The sequence below is a fragment of the Glycine soja genome, chromosome 15, assembly GCF_004193775.1.
Source record: "Glycine soja cultivar W05 chromosome 15, ASM419377v2, whole genome shotgun sequence".
Classification (NCBI taxonomy): domain Eukaryota; kingdom Viridiplantae; phylum Streptophyta; class Magnoliopsida; order Fabales; family Fabaceae; genus Glycine; species Glycine soja.
In genome coordinates, this window is record NC_041016.1 from 10,268,205 (window position 1) to 10,290,662 (window position 22,458).

The 22,458-nt window shown below is 28.9% G+C and overlaps 1 protein-coding gene across 1 annotated transcript; it reads left to right on the top strand.

Moving 5' to 3' along the window:
- The first annotated feature begins 1,257 nt into the window (after nt 1-1,257).
- LOC114388171 lies at nt 1,258-15,818 on the top strand. The gene is made up of 8 exons (XM_028348504.1): nt 1,258-1,581; nt 2,785-2,976; nt 3,329-3,494; nt 3,711-4,192; nt 13,635-13,865; nt 14,138-14,329; nt 14,879-15,044; nt 15,131-15,818. The coding sequence occupies exons 1-8, from the start codon at nt 1,360-1,362 to the stop codon at nt 15,610-15,612; spliced, it is 2,133 nt and encodes a 710-aa protein (XP_028204305.1). The 5' UTR covers nt 1,258-1,359; the 3' UTR covers nt 15,613-15,818.
- The last annotated feature ends 6,640 nt before the right edge of the window (nt 15,819-22,458 follow it).

Below are 22,458 nucleotides of genomic sequence, written 5' to 3' on the forward strand. Positions count from 1 at the left end.
ATTGTTATAAATGGCTTCACCTGATGTTTAAAGTTGGCAATAATGACTATACCAGAAAGTAAGCAGCGGTTGAACAAATAATGCAAGAGAAGACCAAGAGAAATCCATGGAAAAAACATCGAAATAAATGGGTGGAAAAATTTGAAAACTCCATAGACTAAACCATAACTGGTTATTATTAGAGCTTGCAAAGCACGACTTACTTTATATACAACACTACTAATGCTTTGTTGAATAACATACTCCCACCATGCCATTTGGAGCAAATAATTAATGACGTAAATGCCAAGAAAATTTAGATTGTGAAAACAAATCCTGGTCGTGCCGCCCACGTGTCACCTCATCAGGACCACTTGATTTTATTATATTATTAATTCATATACGAATATATATATATATATATATATATATATATATATATATATATATATATATATATATATATAGGAATACTAAACTTTATTCGATTTTGTGCCAATCAGCAATAGCGGGCTTCGCTTTTATAGGGTCCACACATGACACTAGCACTAGCTACGCACTGCAACAGACTTGGTAATATTTTAAGGAAAATTGTTATATTCATAAAATATTTTTATTAGATGGACTTTGTTTTTATTAAATACCAGTATACGACTTACTGATTATTTTTAAATTAGTGAAATTCAGAAAATATTAATTAATAAAAAATACTATTAGTGTTGAATATATTATTAGCACCTACACTCCTCGAATTTTCCATTAAAAAAAACACTCCTCAAATTTCAAACCAAAATTAATAATCAATAATACACAATTTTTATTAAAAACAATGTATTATATTGTATATAAAATATTTTTTCTATTTATAAATACATACAAATATAAAATATTACATGTAAATAAATATTTTTATAAAAAAAATTGAAATTTCGTTAGCTTTAATGCTTAAAAAAGTTAAAATTTAGGAACTGAAAGAGTTTTAAGGAAAATTGTTATATTCATAAAATATTTTTATTAGATGGACTTTGTTTTTATTAAAAATCATGTAATATATATATTCTCGTGTCTTTTGTAGCTTTCGTTGAATATGTTTAAATTACTTTAGCCCATTTTTTGTTATCTTTTTCTCATGGAGTGTTTTATTAATCTCTTCTTGTACAAGAGAGAGGAGAAAAATATATATAAAAGAAAAATGATAGATGTAAATAAAAAGAAAACTAAACGAGATAAAGACAATACGAAAGAGAGAGTGAAGCATCGTTTCAAATTATTCGTCCGTAGCCGACGGGAACATGCAATATCCATTATGGTGAATTGGGTCTATAAATAAAGGCTGGTCAAGTGTGGCAAAAACAAAGAACAAGGCAGAGAGAGAGAAAAATGAAGTCTTTCCATCTCACAGTGACAGCTTTGTGCTGTGTAGTGGTTGTGCTTGGAGTGCTTCCACTCTCCCTAGATGCACAACTAGATCCCTCCTTTTACAGAGACACTTGTCCCAGGGTTCACTCCATTGTTCGTGAAGTCGTCAGGAACGTTTCAAAGAAAGATCCCCGTATGCTTGCTAGTCTCATTAGACTTCACTTTCATGACTGCTTTGTTCAAGTACGTTTACTCATCATCATTTTTAACTAAGTTTCAAGTGACTTCTTCACTTTTATTATTTCTTTTAAGTTTTATCTGCTAATCATATAATATGTATGTGTATTTGTCTATCCCTTGCAAGTAATTTTCAAGGGAATAAACAACAAAAATATCTATATCAATGGGTCATACATAACTAAATTTGACCGTGCACTTTAGCCACATGTCTTTGTTTTAGCAAGATATACGTGAAAATCATACACTATAAGATATCAGAAAATACCACCATTTCCCTGATCTTAAAGGACAGGTCTTTTGGAGGCCTCCACTCACCACTTCTAATAAATAATAGTATTATGCATGATGCAATGCATGATGCATGGGACCACTTTCATTCTCAACCATTGGTGCTTTGAAGGGTTTAATTTATGGAGGGAGTACTGGTGGGCTATGTTATATAACCTCCTTTTCCGTATGATTCAATCTCATCTCATTATGACCTCCTTTTTTTTCATGATTCTTAAGAATATTTATAACGTTTGATTCCCGGGCATTCATAGAGAGAAAAACAAAGATAAACGTAATAAGTGAAATGATAGGATTAAAAAAATAACATAAGAGAAGAATAAAGTATGAAAAAGTGTCAGATGAGATTTTCATAATGGACAAGCTAGTTTCCAAAATTAAAAGCTCCAAATTTTTTCTTTTTTTACTTTTCCTCACTAATTTTATAATATTTTTTTTACAATATTTCTTTCTCTGTCTTACTTCACTGTATCATTTATTTTATATTCCACTTTTCTTCTTTTCGATCCATATTGTGAAAATTATTAAGAATTACATCACTTATTCTTTACCTATATATTATTTTGAACCCTCTGTCATTGTTTTGTTTTTTTTTTTGTTTGAATAAATATAGTTAAAGAAAAAAGAGTGATGTACTATCAGTGTAAAAAGTCTTCAAGTAATTAAAGCAGTAATTTATGGTTGAATAATATATAAATATTAAACTCATAGTTGAAAATTAAAATAGTAAAATTCAATTATCTTCACGTCAAGGAATGTCATCTTCTGTGAGAACATGTTCCCTTTTTCAATCACTCTAAAATCTGATCAATCAGAAGTTGATTTACCAATTGATGTCGATCGATCATATATGTAGTTGTTGAGAATGAACAAGAAATATGAATTGATTATGTTATTGATTTTTGTGGCATGCTACAGGGATGTGATGCATCAGTTTTGTTGAACAACACTGCCACCATAGAGAGCGAGCAACAAGCTCTGCCAAACAACAACTCACTAAGAGGTTTGGATGTTGTGAACGACATTAAGACAGCAGTGGAAAAGGCTTGTCCCGGCGTGGTTTCTTGTGCTGATATTCTTACCCTTGCATCCGAAATATCTTCTGTTCTGGTATAAATTAATGCTATCTCTTATTCATTTTGCTTCTGTGCTGAGAATAAAATCACATTATATATATGTTTCAATGTTTGACAAATATTTAATTTCGAGAGTAGAGTTTAGATAGAATCATTATCATAAAGTATACTAACCAAAAGGTTGCAATCAATTAGAAATGATATGTCTAAGGTGGTTTCTGAGTTACTCCTTCTAATCATATTTAAATGCCATCATGATCTTTTTCTAACATTGATTATTACATAGCTCAAAGTCTATATTATTATTAGTCATGTTCAATTAAGAACACCTTTTACTTTATTGGTCTTAAAATGATACTATATCTTACAAGTATGTATTAATATAGGGTGGTGGTCCTGATTGGAAAGTTCCATTGGGAAGAAGAGATAGTTTAACAGCAAACCGAAACCTTGCAAATCAAAACCTTCCAGCTCCATTCTTCAACCTATCTCGACTTAAATCTGCCTTTGCTGTTCAAGGTCTTGACACCACTGATCTAGTTGCACTCTCAGGTAAGAATTTTTTTCCCAATTAAATTCATCCTATATGTTGCAACAATTAAAATAATAAGAATAATAAATAAGGAATTTCTTGAAATTCAGGGTAAGGTAATATATTAGATTCAAAGGGATATATTATTAATGAAACCATAAATTAACATTACTCTAGGAAAAAGAAAGTCCATGATGGATTGATTAGTATATGATTCACACAAGATTCAATTTCAGGTGCTCATACATTCGGCAGAGCTCACTGCAATTTCATTCTTGACCGATTGTACAATTTCAGTGGAACTGGCAAACCTGATCCAACTCTTGACACAACTTACTTACAACAATTGCGCCAAATATGCCCCAATGGTGGACCTAACAACCTTGTCAATTTTGACCCTGTCACTCCTGATAAAATTGACAGGGTCTACTTCTCCAATCTTCAGGTTAAGAAGGGCTTGCTTCAGAGTGATCAAGAGCTGTTCTCGACACCTGGTGCCGATACCATCCCCATTGTCAACAGGTTCAGCAGTGACCAGAAAGTTTTCTTTGACGCCTTTGAGGCTTCAATGATTAAGATGGGTAACATTGGTGTGCTCACTGGGAAGAAAGGAGAAATCAGAAAACATTGTAACTTTGTTAACAAGAAATCTGTTGAAGTTGATATTGCTAGTGTGGCCTCAGAAGAATCATCAACAGAGGGTATGGTTACCTCAATCTAAATGGATTAGGATGAATAGTTTTCACTTAAAATGGTGTGATTAGAGACCACAAATAAAGAAGCTATAGGCACATTCATGCCATGTGCCCGCCACTACTTGTTGTGTACTGTGTTTGTGTTACACTTTCTTTTTTTAATTTTGAATCATGCAGTGTTCATAACCAATTTCTTACTGAGCCCCAAGTTTTGAAAAAGATCCTGAGACTAAAATATTATCAATCATGTGTATATTAATGTGGCATAACTAAAAAGGTAAGCTATTGAAAAAGTAGCAGGCAATATTTTATTTATAATGAACCATTATTAATTTATGATTAATTAGTTAAGTGTTTCATTAACTATAAATTATATTTTTCCATTAATTGGGCTTATATATAGACCAGATTGTCATGCATCTAATAGTGATACCAGCTTAAAAGAAATCTTCATAGGTGGACCTACATTTTCTTTTTCTTTATATAAGAGAAATGACCGAAATATTTCATCTGGATTTTTTCAAAAAAATAATAATTAACTGTTAGTTCGCATTTAATCCAAAATGTTTCCTTGACCATTCACTTCATGTGTAAAAAAGAAGAATAAGCTATTGTTAAGTTTAGTTCACTAATTATATACTTCGAATTTTATAATTATTATAATTAAAAATAAATCTCAACAAGAAATAATCCTTTGATATATATATATATATATATATATATATATATATATATATATATAGATATAATCCGTAAAAATCAAAGATAAGATACTAAAGAGTTTAAAATAATTTATCTCTATGTTCAACCTATTTGGTATATATAATCATTTGAAGCTCTTCTTTTGTATTATTTATATAAAGAAAGGTGGGTAAGGATGATATTTATATTTCACAAGGACGTCTTTTAATCTCACTACCCATGTAGTCACTTTATTAGTGAACAATCCGTAAGAACTACTGTAAGTATTCGTGGAGCCTTAAGATATATCTTATTCCTAATGAACACTTAGTCATAATATTATTATAGGTATTTTTATTACAACATTTTATTGGTTTGAGTGAAATTGAGTTAAAATATTTAAGTATATGATTTGAAGTTTATATCTTATAAATGAAAAAGTATGATTAAAAAGAAAGATTTTATTAAGGATAATTAGTCAAATTTTATTTATGATTGATAAAATCGATAAATTTTCATATCTATATCAAGGTAAAAATAAAGAAAAAAAGAAATTATAAGTGACTTTACCTTTTAAAGGCGCCAATAATAGTGTACAAGAAAGTAAGCAAGACAAAATTAAAAGGAAGATAAGTCCAAGCCACAAACAGCAAAATGAATAATGGGTGGAAAAATTGAAAAGTCTTTAGACTAACCCCACACAACTTGCCAACACGGTGTTAGGGCTTGCAAAGCACCACTTACTTCAATACAACATAATTGTTGATAACAGTCCACCATGTTTTCTAATGACGTAAATGGCAATGAAATTTATATAAACAAATCCTGGTCGTGTGCCGCCCACGTGTCATTTCAGCAGGACCACTTGAATTTTTAATATAACATACGAACATTAATTTCAATTGGTGGCAATCAGCAATTTTGGCCTTTGCTTTTGCGGGTTCCACACATCACACTAGCCACTGTGAACATTAATTTCAATTGGTGAAAACTGACAACTTACAACTATTAACTCGGTAATATTTTAAGGATTTTTTTTACATGAAGGAAAAATGTTACATTTTTCAATATTTATTCTTTTATAAAATTTATCTTATTAGATGAAATTTATGTGATTTCCATTAAATGTATGAGTTATTTTTTTATATTTTTAAATTAATGAAACTTGGTAAATTTTAATTCATAATTTTGATTTTGTATTTTTTTTTTAATTTTGATTCTTCTATTTTTTTTTTAAATTATTATTTTGATTTAATTTTTAATTTTGGGGTAATTCCTTTGGGAACAACACATTTCCAAGGCTGAAACCTTTGAAAACAGAGCTAAATATTGGCAGCCCTCAATCTGATGAATTTGTCACCTATTAGCCGTGGTAGTCTCCATTCCTTTGGCATAGACCTTGTTAGCAACTCAAGAAAATTTGTGTCTATTTCATTTCAACTATTTGGTGCAGTCATTCAGACAGAAAAACCTGTTGAAAATGGGTTGCAAGGTAATGCTTGCACTTGCACAGGAGATAAATGCCAATGCAAAGAGCCTCGACAGATGAGGATTCTTACTTGTGAAAGTATCTGTGCCTATGTGTTGTACAGGTATGCTTATATTTGAGAAACTTGATTTTTTCACTAGAATTAAATCAATTACAAAAGAGTAAATTACACCCTCATTCCTTACTTTTTTTTCAAATTACATTCGATATTTTTTTTTCTTTTTTTACATTACTTTTATCATCTTTCTATTAATGTTGTTAACTAACATCAATTGAAATATATGAGCAGACAAAATTGGTCCAACTCTTTGTTACACTCGCATCTCTTGTGTTTTTCTCGAATTACATTCAATACCCCTCCCTTTTTTACATTACTTTTGTTCTCATTTTATTAATATCGTTAACTAATGTCAATTGAAATGTATAAGCAGATGAAATTGTCCTAACATCTTTGTTAAATACTTAATAATAAATTAATTAACCCTGTGAATGGACCTTTCTTAAGACAATAACAATTTTTTCTTTAATATTTGACTCTTACTTCACGTTGCTAACACTTGAAGAAGATGTTATTCTTGATTGAGATATTATATCAAACACCTAGTTATCAAAAATAAATATCTCAAAGAAAGGAGTTAAAAACACAAATATATGAGCAAAATACTAAAATTTGAAGCAAATGATCATATTCAATCAATAAGCATTACTGAGAATACGTCCAACAAAAACATAACAACCAAACAACCTATCATGCACAAAAAAAGTTAAACTAAAAAAAGAAGAAGAAGAAAGGATGTTAACACATGCATACCAACAAGGTGAGTTCACGTCCAACAATAAGTTGAATTCACATCCAAATAGAGAAAAAAGAAAAAGAAGGAGGAATGTTAAAATATTTTCAAGTTGAAAATGGTGTCATGTCTTTTAAGGAGTTAAGAGGAAGAAAATGATAATATTTTAGACATAAATTTTCATTAAAAGTCATGTGACCAACATGTACTTTCTGTTAGATTATTAAACAATATTTAGGAGGAAGAGGGTTTGAATGTAATGTGAACCAAACAATTAAGGAATTTTTTGTAAGGTACTAAAAAGGAAGGATGTGAGGTGCAATTTGAAAAGACACATAGATGCCAGTGTGAGGAAAAAGATGAAAGTATTTTTAACATGAGTTTTCATTAAAAGTCATATAACCAGTATGTGATTATTTTTTGTTAAATTATTAAAAGGTGTTTAAAAGAAAGAAAGTCTGAATATAATATGAGCTAAATAATTAAGAAATTTTTTGTAGGATGAAAAAGAAAAAAAATATCAAATGTAATTTAAAAAAAACATAGAAGGTACGAATGTAATTTACTCATTATAAAATCAGGTATTGATGCTTTATTAGCCAATTTTATTCTGAAAAGACGGTAATGTTAGATAAATTAAATTTAGTGCTCTATATAATAAGTGTGATACATTTATGGTTTTAATTACTATTTCTAGTGTATTTTGATTGACTTTAAATATGTTTTTTGTTATCACTTCGCATTTAGCATATTCATGATATTGAACATGGACTCAAGTAACATCCACACCAAATGTACAAAGCTAAAATCATAATTCATGCTTTATTTGTGATACAATAAAGTGGAAAATCATAATGTGAATTCTGTCTTCCTTATTTAGATCACGGCATTACATGATAATCAGATGTCATTGCATCATGAGCCATGTCAGGCCAGTGAGTGATTTAAATTCCCAAACATTCTTGAGCATGTTCATTGTTGACCTATTAGCTGGTTGTCTGTGTTGAAAAGAAACTTTTAATCCATGTTAAAGTTAAGATTGACTTTGTAAATCATTTATAAGAATAATACATCTCACAACCAAAATTAGTATACATTGTTGTTCTTTTACCTTTTCCTCTCGACAACAAAATTTGCTTTTATATGGGTTTTAAGAGAAACTGATGTCAAACTATATTTCCTACGCATTGATTTAATAAAAATTGATGTAATAAATGCTCTTTAATTTTGACACATGCATTTCTTACATCAGTTAAAATTACCAGTTAAAATTACAACCAATGTAAAAATGATTTCCACGCCATCTATCAACGGAAGTTAAAAAAGTTTTTTTTAGTGAGGAAAGCTTAGTATATGAAATAAACTTATACTCTAGAATGAGATTGTTGGAATAAAATATAAATAAGTTGGGTTTTTCGTTAAGAAGTATGAATAAGATCATTAACATACGATTATGTATTTTTTCCTTCTAATTAAGGCATGCCTTGCACGGTACACAAGCTAACACTAGTAAGTTGAATATGCAACAATTAATATATAAGGAAAATCAATTTTTAGATGGTTGTTGCTCTTTTGTCTTTTTATCATGTTTCAAATTTCTTTGTTGAAGTGATTCATAATATTTTTATATTATCCAATTGATTGTTGAATTGCGGGAGGTATTATATGGTTCAGGGGTAATGGCCAAATCTTGATCTAATCTGGGTACGTATATGTGTTATATATATACATACTAACATATCAAGTTAAAACTTTGATTATTTTGGTAAATAAAAAATAAATATGACTGTAAATTATATTTAAATGTTTAAAAAATGAAATTATTTTTTAAGTGGTTATATAACAATTTATTAAGCGAGTATGTAATATAATTAATTTTTAATTTCGACTATACATATATTATTATATAATTAGGATTTATAATTTTCACATTTTTAAAATAAAGAGTCACCTCATACGTTTGTGTGTGCAATAATTTAATTAAGACAGAGCTGATTAAAGTGGTCTGTTCATCAGGAATATTTATACTTTTATTTAACCATAAAATTATAATAAAAATAAAAATAAAAAAATTTAACTTTTACAATAGTTTCTTTAAAATTTACATATATAATTATTTGTAATTAGTTAATAATATAAAAATTTTAATATATCAAAATTAAACTCTAGTACCGCAAGCTCCTCTTAAAATTTATGATAACGAATCTTTCTATCCAAAAAAAAAGAAAAGAGAAGAAATTTATAGAAAGTTAACTAATGATCGAGTAGTATTAGAAGTGAAGATTTTTCTTTTAGAAACGGTTTTTTTTCAAACTCTTTTTTGACATTCAAAAATAAAACTTCATGTCAGATTGGACACGTACGTACACTTGGTTTAGTATTAGACAATGGAGTAAGATATTAGCAACCGAGGCACTAAAAGTCTATAGGTTTAGATCGGTTCCTAACGGAAACTTTGAAACAATGTGATAAATTATTATAGTGGGTTATGTCACATATGGTTCTAGATATTCTTCCCACCAATAAAAGTTTAGCAGTCCAAGTTAGATGCATGTGTCTGCCTCAAGCACATTTTTACCACACCATGTTCTTTCTCTGTGCAAAAAGTTCAGCAATATGCTGGGCAGACAAACAAGACCGACAAAAGTAGGTTTTATTTCTTCCCCGAAGATCTCGAAACTCGGATTCTTTTCGTATTTACATAAACATAAGTAATGTCAAACATATATGTATACATTTTTTTAAAGTATTTTCTGTTAACGTGTAATTTTGTTCGAGACATACTTAAATATTAAATGTAAAATCTATTTTAGTAGTGATCAAATTTCAAATCTTGATTTATTATATTGTGATATAGACTATTTTTTTTTGTTAGACCAAAGGAGTTGCTATATACCCGTACATTATGTTTGATTTTGTTAAAAAAAATATTATGTTTTATTTACGAGCCTTTTACCTTCTTATTTAAGTTTTTTTTTAAAATAAATAACTATATAATAAAACTTAGTGTAAGTCAATGCCTCACATTCATTAGAAATTATTGGAAGCAAGAGTTTCAAGGAGGTGCAAGCTTCCCCAATTGGTCTCTCGTCATTTATGTTTGACACGTTACTTAGCTGTATTCATTGTTGATTTGTTCATGTCCTACTGATACATATATGCACTAGTTGTTGCCTTGAACGGTAAAGAAAATCTTTAAATTAATAAGAATTGAAAATAAATATGTTAAAATTTATTTTTTAAACGAGATCAAATATAATTATTATATCTATTTTCCGTTTTATTCATAAAAAATATATGTTTGATTTCCATGTTTTCAGTAATATTTTTTATACTATTTATTTATTGATAAATATTAACTATTAATTTATTAAAAAAAGATTCTAACCCACAATATCTTCCTTTAATCACTAAACCAATCTTATAATTCCACATTTTTATACTATTAATTAAGTAAAAATATTAACAATATATTTTCAAAATTAATTATTATAAGAATTAAAAATTTTGTTATACATAATAATTTATAATTAGATAATAATATAAAATTTTATACTATTAATATATTAAAATTAAATCCAAATATTATACAGCAAAATATATAAATAAAGTTCAAAATAAATATTACACATAACTCAAAGACAATATAACTTTTTTTAATCTTTATTTGAAATATTAATTTTTAATTTTGTTTATATAATTCACAGCATTTTAATTCCAATAATAATAATAATAATAAGTAAGGTTTAATCATTCGAGTTGGTCAGATTTTACTTATGTTTTGATTAAATTGAATTTTAAATTAGTCAAAATCTTTTTTTAAGAGGATTAAGAAAAAAAAATTCTAAAAATGTGTCCCTTAAACATCAAGCCATCTTGATTTTGCCTACTTTTAATACATTTGTCTTCTTGCTCACATAAACTTTTTTTTTATGCGTTTTTTCTCATAAACTCAAGAAATTAAACTGGCATAAGAAGATATAGATGCTAATAAAACAAACTAGAGATCCCCGAACGTACTCCAGCTATTCAAGATTCATGTGTGTCAGGTTTATAATTAGCAAACCACGGTTTGACTTAATAAAAAATATTGTTTATACTTTTATTTAAATTATGATTTGAAATCATTATTTTGTTAGAATTGACCAAATGCCCACCTCTAATTATACCCAAGACCTGTCAATGTCATCCTCAAGATATTATAAAATCGAAAAATTTAAATAGATAATTTTTTTGGAAGAATAATAATTATAAATTCATATAAGTTATCATTGAATTGTGTTTCTTCTGTGATAATTTCCCCCGTTATCTATCTTCAATCAATTATCACGTTTGTACCTTTGAGTTTATAAAAAATGAATTACTTGGCCAGGCTTATATTCAATGCCTATAATTTAGATGGGCTGATTTAATTTGTGACACATCCTATTTAATTTTAAAATGATATGATTTTGACTTTCCGTTTAACTTTTATATAAATATTTTACATTTAACTTCTCTAAAAGGTAGATATAATAGTTGATTTTAATTTATAAATAAATTATTCATTTATTTCTATAAATATTTATAGAAAGAATTATCTAAATAGGAACTGAGAAAGTATTTTTTGGAAAGCATTTATTTATAAAGTGTGTGTTTGGTTTAAGTTAATTCGAAAGAATATATATTTTCAAGTATGTTTTGTAAGAAATATAAATTCATAACTTTTGATTCAATTCTTTTTTCTCTAACAATAAACCAAACACACTTGTAAGACTTTAAACCCATTATGATGGAGAAATGGCTCCTGCTCTGTTTTCTAGTTTTAAAAATTAAAATGTTTAACGGAAGTAACTTTTGCAAATAATGGATCGACAAGAACCCAAAAAAACGCGTGGAAAATTAAAAAAGAAGTCTGTTCCATCTCAAAAAGAAAACAAACTTTAGTCTCTATAAAAAAACAAGGATCCATCTCATTTGCTTTTATATATACAACAAAAAAGAAAATCTAATTTGCCCTTTTGTTTCTAACTTAAAAGTGAGTAAGGTATATTTAAGAAAATAAAATTATGACAAAAAAATTAAAATTTAATAATTTTAAAATTTATTCTCTATATTATAATTATGATTATTAAAATTTTTAATCCATAACTATAATTGTGTTTTATTCTCTAAAAATTACCTCTCACTTTATGGATAAAGATGGCTTTACTGCTTGATTTAAGACATACTGCATCTTTAGTTGAATACAATGTTTTCTTCAATTTTAAAACAATAATTATTTAAAACATTCTTATGGTTTTTTTAAAAGGCGTTTAAATCTTTCTATTTAATCGTAAAAAAAAAAAACTTACATTTCAAGTTTTAATGCTATAAATTTATTTAGTTACAGCTGTTATGCTGTTATCTTATTTTTTTTCTTATTTAGTACAAATGTTAATATAAAAAATTAAATTATTTGTTAATGTTGTTAATTTCTTGATAATTTATTTAATGATTTTAATTATAGTTATTTTAAAATGACAAGAATAATATTTGGGTATTTTCTTTCTTTTAAAATATAAAATAATTATAAAATTAACAATGTTAACCTCAATAAAAATTAAAATATTTTCTGATACTAATATAATAATTTTACAAATAAAAATATTAAATAATTTTATGCTTTTAAAACATTATGCACACATTTATTTTTAATTAATATTTTTATAAGGTATTAAGAAAAAGAGTTTTCAGCATTTGTTTCATTAATTACTCAAATTAATATTTGTTCCCTTGTTTTAGATAGTAAGTGTGTGTTTGCGAAAACGTTGAATGGAACGTAAGGGACCTCATTTTAGAGCTTCCCTCACATAGCATTGTCTCGGAAAGCATTGAAATGCCATTGAATGTCCGTTTGGAGGGTTTTGACGTTAAAACAAACATAGCCTAAAACTTTGTGATTTTAGCTGAGGTACTGTGTAGTTATAGAGTTTAGTTTATGAGATTTTAAAAAAAAATTATATCAGTTCTTGATTTCATAAAAAGACATTTATTTTAGTTTTTTTTCACTTTATTTCTTATAGTCACCTTGCACATTATTAAAATCAAATGTGGCTTTATTAAGAAATTGAATTGAAACTTCTATTAAACTTTTTTTTTACATTATCATAAATGGTTATACAAAAAAATTCACATTTTAAAATAAAACTTTAAAAGAAATCAAACTGATTAGGACTATATGTAAAAATGAAAGTCATGGTAAAGTCAAGTTTTTAAAATATATACCAGGGCTTAAAATGCTCAACAACTGATGTAATTTCGAGAAGCAATTTGAAAGTATAGCCAAAATTTAACCTTTCACATACACATGAAATCCCCTCCAGATCTTTCTGACGACTTTACACGTTTTCCTCTCAAGTGGCATGATTGAAAATTATTTGAATCACTGAAGTACGAAATGCATGGAGGACATTGCATTCATTTAGGGACCATGTGTCTCTATAAATAGATGCTCCTCATCAACAGCTTCAGCACAGTATTTAGAACAAATTACTGATAGAAAAAATGAAAGTAACAGTTGTGTGTTGTGTATTGGTTGTGCTAGTTGGTGCACTACCATTCTCTTCAGATGCACAACTAGACCCCTCCTTTTATAGGGACACATGTCCCACAGTGCATTCTATTGTACGTGAAGTTGTTAGAAACGTTTCTAAATCAGACCCCCGAATGCTTGCTAGTCTCATAAGGCTCCACTTTCATGACTGCTTTGTTCAAGTATGTTTCATGTTTGTTCATCACTTTTCCAAAGTTTTGTGTGATTGTTAACTCTATTTTGTTACACATACATACGTTGATCAGTTTTCACTTTAAGCTAATTAAGCTTTTTCTACTTAATTTTAAAAGTACAACTCATTTTCAATCAGCACAAGATTGAAAATGTATCACAAATTCTTCTGCCAATTAGTGTGTTATTTAGTCTTAAGTTTAAGTCATATGTTAACAGGTAATAATAAGTTGATGATGTTTCTCATGCTTGTGGCATGCAGGGCTGTGATGCATCAATTTTGTTGAACAACACTGCCACAATAGAAAGTGAGCAACAAGCTTTTCCAAACAACAACTCAATAAGAGGTTTGGATGTTGTGAACCAGATCAAGACTGCGGTGGAAAATGCTTGTCCTGGTGTTGTTTCTTGTGCTGATATTCTTGCCCTTGCTGCTGAGATATCTTCTGTTCTGGTATATATGTCTCATTCTATTTTTAAATAAATTTCTTCTGAAATGTTTGATGCCATTAGTACTTTCCACTTTATAAGATTAGACCTTCTCCATGTTTAGTGTGTGTTTTCTTAATGTGCATATTATCAAAATTGTATGCCTAATATTTTAACTTTTCATTCTTTTAGTTTCTAGAATGTGTCAATTTTAATTCTTAACTGACATAAGAAAGGAGGTTTCACTTCTTAAAATCACTTTCCTTTGATTTCATTAGCAATCTTTTCTAAGATTCTCCTTAATATTTCATATATTTTAAGATCAATTTTATGGTCTCCCATAAACATATGCTCATAAATTAACTGACCATTTAAGTAGACAGAGAAAATGAAAGTGAGTTGATGAATTAGTTAAAACAAATTATTAGTAAGGAAAGTCCACTCGCAGCCGACATTGAAAATTACATACTACAACATTCTTAATATACTAAAGTGTTAAATCAAAGTCTAAGTTAACAGGTATGACTTTTGCTTTTACTTTATTATCCCTTCTTATATTTACAACCATCCACAGGCTCATGGTCCTGATTGGAAAGTTCCATTGGGTAGAAGGGACAGTTTAACAGCAAACAGAACACTTGCAAATCAAAATCTTCCAGCTCCATTCTTCAATCTTACTCAACTCAAAGATGCCTTTGCTGTTCAAGGTCTCAACACTACTGATCTAGTAGCACTCTCAGGTACATTTGAACATTTTCACACTACAGAAAATTCATCTCTATAGTTTTAAAAAAATGTCAGCACATTTTGACCCTTCACTTTTCAGGTGCTCATACAATTGGCAAAGCTCAGTGCAGATTTTTCGTCGACCGATTATACAATTTCAGCAACACTGGCAACCCTGATCCAACTCTTAACACAACCTACTTGCAAACACTTAGTGCAATATGCCCCAATGGTGGACCTGGCACTAACCTCACCAATTTTGACCCAACCACACCTGACACATTGGACAAGAACTACTACTCCAATCTTCAGGTTCACAAGGGCTTGCTTCAGAGTGATCAAGAGCTGTTTTCCACAACCGGTGCCGATACCATATCCATTGTCAATAGCTTCAGCAGTAACCAAACTCTTTTCTTTGAGAACTTCAAGGCTTCAATGATAAAAATGGGTAACATTGGAGTGCTAACGGGATCTCAAGGAGAAATCAGACAACAATGTAATTTTGTTAATGGGAATTCTGCTGGACTGGCCACTCTGGCCACCAAAGAATCATCAGAATATGGCATGGTTAGCTCAATCTAAATAACTTAACAAAAACAAAAGTTAGTGTATGCTTCAAAATGCAGAGATTAAAAGGTACCTAATAAAGAGTTCAATAGGCACGTACATGGCTCGTGCCTGCGGTGGACCATGATATATATGTCTGTACTTTTGTGCACTGCGTCACCTATGCTATCACTTTATTTGTAAGATCTGGTCAATATATATATTATGAGAATTCTAAGTCATATCATGCAGATAAACATGTGAAAAGATAGCATAGTAGAGGCTGGGGTATTTGTTGATGAACTACTGAATCTTGTTACCAAGTATTATTATCTATGCTGCTTTTAATCTTCTACCTGTATTAATTGGATTAAAATTATTATTTTAACAACAAATGAATGTAAAGTTACAATAATATGTTGATATGCACCCTAGTATAGTTAAAAATCTGAAAAAGTTAGTGCACACAATTTGCTTGTACCCTCGTGGTTCCAACACACATGTTGAACATTTTGCCAGTTGTAACTAAAGTTTGGATTCAAACATGCAATTGAGTGAGGACAGAGAATTAGGATGGTCCAATTTAACTAGATAAAGTCGTATGATTCGTGAATAGTGAAGAAAACTTCATAACCTAAGAGAGGAGACACAATTCAAGAGAGATACGTAAACTCATTATAAAAGTTTTAATTCAACACAAAATTAATTCTGAATCTATATATAGTCAATTTTTCAACACAGAACCAACCATGTGAACATTAACATAAAATTAGATTAGGTGATTTTTCAACTTAATTTTGAAACATGAAATCAAATACATAACTTTTACTTACACTTGAAATCCTCGAGATCTTTCTGCTCAATTTTCTCGTTCTTCCTTTATGTGGCATGATTGAAAATTATTTGAAATACTTGCTCACAATTACAGGTTCAGTATACTTAAATTAACTCGAAAAAATGAGTCTCCTCTGTGAGCAAGTAATAGCTGTGTTGTGTGTTGTGCATTGGTTGTGCTAGGAGCACTACCATTCTCTTCATATGCACAACTAGACCCCTCATTTTACAAGGAAAGATGTCCAAGAGTGCATCCTATTGTACATCAAGTCATTAGAAATGTCTCTAATTCAGACCCCCGTATGCATGCTAGCCTCCTAAGGCTCCACCAGCATGACTGCTTCGTTCAAGTACGTTTAATTTCATCGAGTTTTTGGTGTCATTAATTATCAACTCCTTTTCTAATTTTTACATATACAACTCATTTTCCATCAAGCCAAAGATTGAAAAACGCATTTTGGTGTGTTGTAAAAGTTAAATAAAAGCTACAAATTCTTACATTTTGGCCTTTGCTAAGAAAGGGATCCAACACCATTTTGATTAAGAAATGATAAGCTATACAATTTACTCTTTTTAGTGTATTATTTATTTAGTCTTCCTTTTAAATCATGTGTAGTTGTTGAGAATGATCACAAGAAATAATGAAGAGCATTGATTATGTTGGTAGTGCCTGTGGCATGCAGGGGTGTGACGGACCCATTTAAGTATAAACTGGATTGTTACGTTTCTCCCAGTACGTAACCGGTTCTTTCTCATTAGTTAAGTAAGCCATGTCTATGATATTGCTCTCTAATTTTTTTTTGGGCCAAATGGTAACAGTGTCCTTAGTATTAATTAAAAAACTAAAAGAAAAAAGATGTGATGCGTAAAACTATGATGTTGATGACTTCTTTTATATTGTCATTATGATCTTTATCATAAATATTTTTTACTTTTAGTTTTTTAACCAATGTCTAGGGCACTGGTTAGCGAAAATCCTTTATTTTTTATATATATTAAATTGTATTTTTTTTAACGTTAGACGATTACATTAAAAGACCCCTTTTGTTTGTTGCTCGGACATACATGAATACTCTATTTATTCCTGAAAAAATTATCTGGATCAACCTTACGAGGCTCTGGAAATTGTTATTGAAGTATTTGGCCCCATAAACCTCTCCTTGAAAGCTATTCTCACCAAAGCTGTTAACTCCAATATCAAGGTCCCTATAATTCAAAAAACCACTTCTGGGATTCTTTGACACAAAAGGGGTCATGTAACTGTACAGCTTCTTAGCCGCACCAAGTGAAGGATCAAAGCAGTTCACAAAGTACTGAATCTTGAACAAGTTCCCCTTACGGTGAGGAAACGGCGTCGCATCAGAAGAAATCTCAGCAATTTTCCCTCCATAAGGGTTGAAAGCAAGCCCTATTTCCCCAACTTAATAATCCTTTTAAATATACACTCCAACCCTTCTCATGGAATAGCTCTCTGAACATAATCAAATTTTCTTGTAAGTAAAAAAGCAGTGTTTACATGCCGTTTGTTAGTATAGAGCAATAAAATAAGATAAAGAAATAAAGGGAAGAAAGAAAAAGACACAAAATTTAACGTGATTCAGCACACAATGTATATACCTACGTCCACGGCTACACTAGGAGAACTTTTTATTACTTGCACATAAAAACTTGTGTCTCATTAGTGTTATATATAGAGACACCTTGTAAGCTTTTATGTGCAAGTAATAAAAAGTTTTCCTAGTATAGCCGTGGACATAGACACATACATTGTGTGCTGAACCACCCAATAGGGTTTCAATCCATCTCATCTCAGTGTAATTCTCCTTCTTTTCAGACATCTGTGCAGGGGTGTGACGGATCCAAGAGCTGTTATCCACGTCTGATGGCTGATGCTTATACCATTGACATGCAATTGTCGATATATATATATATAGAGAGAGAGAGAGGTTCAGTCGTAACCAAACTCTTTTCTTTGAGAGCTTTTAAGTCTGCAATGATAAAATTGGGTAGCATTTGGAGTGCTCACGGGGTCTCAAGGAGAAATCAGAAAACACTGTAATTTTGTTAATAGGTAGGAATCAATTCTGCTGCCACAAAAATCATCGGAAGATGGCATGGTTAATAATTAGCACTTCCTCAATCTAAATAAATTGACATAAACAAAGTTAGTGTGCCTATCATAAAACAAGTTAGTGTGTATCCTTGAGCTTCAGAATGTGATTTCATAGAGTTTGTAAGATGTGATTTCCTATGCTATGAGAATTCTAAGTTGTCATGTTGATTTGATAATCATGTGAAAAGGCTGTGGCTGGGGTATTTCTTATGAGATGAAAATGATAATTGATGAATCTTTTTTTGTCCATACTAATGAAGATGGACCAAGTGTTTATATATATATATATATATATATATATATATATAGCATTATACATTCTCATACATGATCTCTAGCATTTTAAGAGTTAGAAACAAGCTATGTTGTGGTATATATACTTGCAATATTGAAGCAATTGAAAGACAAACAACGTAACTAATTGTAGAGATTCTAAATTTTCTTGTAAAATTCTTCTGTTAATCTTCTTACTTGTTCTAAATATGAAATATATTTTTATTTTTGAAACATTAAATACATTTATTTTTTTATAAAATTTTAAAAGGATTTATATGAAAATATAACACTACTGCTCCTTCAAATAATCCCATATATATTACATTTTATAAGGCATTACAGCATAAAAACGGAATGAATTGAATCAAATCAAATGTTAATTACAAATGTACACAATATTCAAGCAAACAACGGCATGAACTTATACGGAAATAAATCCGGATTTGGGTACATGCTGAGACTATATACATTTTAATTGTTTTGTTAAGACAATTTTGAATACTACCTTGAGTTAAAACAGGACAGTTGATTTGATTTTATGCAAAAAAAAAAGGTAAGATATGTGCAACCAGGCCCCAAAATTCAAATTTCTACATGTTTAGGTTGGAACCTAACTGAAAGTTGGAGAAAAGCAGTAATAATAATCAAATCATAGTTCTGTCAAAAAAAAAAATCAAATCATAGTGGCATGTGGTTCTAGATAATCTTCATATTCAAAGAATTTTAGCTGTCAAATTTAGATGAATGAAGGGAAAATTCTACACCGCGCACGTCAATTACACGATGTCCTATTATCTCGCCAAAGGTCACACCAACTTTGCGGACAAACAAGACCGACAAAACTCGAGTTGATAAATCACCATCACCCGAACACATCGAGTCTTTTTTCAACCATAGTAATTAAAGAAATTTGACTCCCCGTGAAATTCTCGTTATTTTTATAAGTTTTGATTCTTAGATCAGATATGTCACACATCTTACATTAATTATTACTTTTCTTCAAGAGTTATTCCATAGATTTATGTTGCATTATCAACTAAATTACACATTGGGTTAAGATATCAAATCTGAGTTAATATATTAAATTTTGGAAATGATAAATGTTACAAAAAGTTAAATTAATGTTATAAAAAAGTTAAATAAATTTTTTAATTAATATTAAATATCATATTATATGCTTCATAAATTTGAAAATTTATTATAAATAACTAAATAATAGTAATAAATATATATAAATATTACATGTAAACTTTTCTTTTTAAAAAATATTATAATAATTTTTTTTAAAAATATAGGTTACAGACTGTCTCTTTATATGCTGTTTTAAAGTACTCCAAGGAAGCAACGTTGTAGAGAACGCTGAGTTAGAAAAGTTTTTTTTTTATCAGAGAAATTACTTATCATTAATCATTAATATATACAAATATGATACTCAAATCATTTCCCCAAATTGGTTATATAATATTTATGTACCGCTATACATAAATACACAATAACCAATTGATTACAAATCTCCCCCAATAAAATAGAAGTGGACGAAAAATGAATTATCTTTCTTTATTTGATCTAGTTCTAGTAACCATGAACCAAGTCCGAAAAGTAGTCAATACTCGAACATCAACACGTGGAAAATTAAAAAAGAAGTGCATGCAATCCCATTCCAAAGGCAATATATTACTGTTTCACTTGGATACTGGGACGGTAAACGTGTTCTTGGGGTTCAATTTTTTTTCTTCATTTTATATCAGCTTTTCCTCAGAAATAGTTAATAGTATATTATTTTGAACTTAAACCATTTATTAATGGCCTGTTTTCTCTTTGGCTATTTTAATTAAAACTTTCTAACTCTACAATTCCCGTTTAAAAGTTTTCATTAAAAAATTCAATCTTTTTCTCTTTGGCTATTAACAGTTGTGTTTAAAGAAATTCGTTCTTTTTATCTGATTTGAATAAAATTGTGTAATATATTATTTGTGCTTTACTAAAAAAAAATTCATCCCTAAGTATTATACATGCTATGTTTGTATATATAACCTTTATTATATAACATTGTACTCTGGCACTGCTTGTGTTTTCCAGTAATATATTATGTTTGCTTATTTAAAAATAAATGTGCATGTCCACATGCATATGTGACGTCATGCATTTGATATTATGGTGACGAATTTGCACCATAGTACCATTAATTTCTTATTAAAAAATACTAAAAAGTGAGAATATATAATATCCACGAGATGAGTTAATTTACATGTTCCTTTAGTTTTAAATGAAAGAGTGATGATTGCCCTTTTATTTTGCATAGAAAAAATGGTTCTTATATTTAACCGAATTTTACAAGCTACTCCATTTAATAAACTGTATGAAATTTTTTTCTTACAGCAACAGAATGAAATAAAATTCAAACCACCTCCCATGCCAGTTTATTCGGATACTTAATTAATTAAAAAAATAAAAATATATGAAAGCATATTAAATATAAATAATTTTTATTTTGACAAATTTTGTCTTCCCAACTTAAAAAATGGATTAATTAGGAAGACTAATTAATGTTTTAAAGTCAAATACCAATATAAAATCAAATTTTATTTAACCTCGACCAAATTAAGTGAAATTTTGTATTTAGACAATCAAAATAATATATTGTTTTTAACTTTATAAATATTTTTGTTAGAGTTCAAGTATGAAATCTCATATTTTGAATAGAAATGAGAAAGTTGTATAATATATAAATGAGAAAGATTTACAAACATGATATTCTGAGATTTTAGGTTAAATTGTAATATTAAATTTATTTGTGTGCTATACTTGTGATGTATTGATAAAGATATTTTTATGTTTTATTATCCTTGGTTTTCACAACATTTTTTTATTAATAAATCAAATTAAGTACTAAATTTTTAAAGTACAGCAATGTTATATATGTTAGGAAAAAAAATCTTTAAGAAATATATGAATTAAATGAAATACGTGTTTTAGTAAAATTCAAAATTAATATATAGACACACCTTAATTAATTACAATCATTCATATATATATATATATATATATATATATATATATATATATATATCTTATTTTTCTTATTATATATACTATAGCATTTATTATATTTATATTTCTTCTCCGATGACTCTTTCTCTCTTAATATATCAAATAACAATGAGGTGTTCATATATTATTATTCTTTTCATTTAACTTGTACAAGTGCTATAAAAAATGGTTTTCATGGCATACGGCAGTGTTGTGCTTAAAGTAATACCATCCCGAGCATTATACATATTCTCATATTTGTATAACTTATTATTTAACTGCTATCCATTACATATAACTCAATCCACTTGTATATGTCATGAGGTTATCCATTTCGCAATAAGGTGACGAAGTGCACCAAAATACGTAGACCATTGATTTCTTTTTTTTTTTTTTTAATAAAAGATACCAACAGCCATGATAATATTCACATGATGAGTTGACAAGTTCCTTTATTTTTAATGAATCAAAGATATTTTTCAATTCTTAAATGAATTTTATTTGTCTCGCCAAAATTTTCCATTAACATGACTAGGGAATCGTATATCACCCAACATGTTTAAAGAACCTATCTGCATTAAACTTTGATATGTTTTTTGAATGATGATTACTTCTTTATGACATGTGAT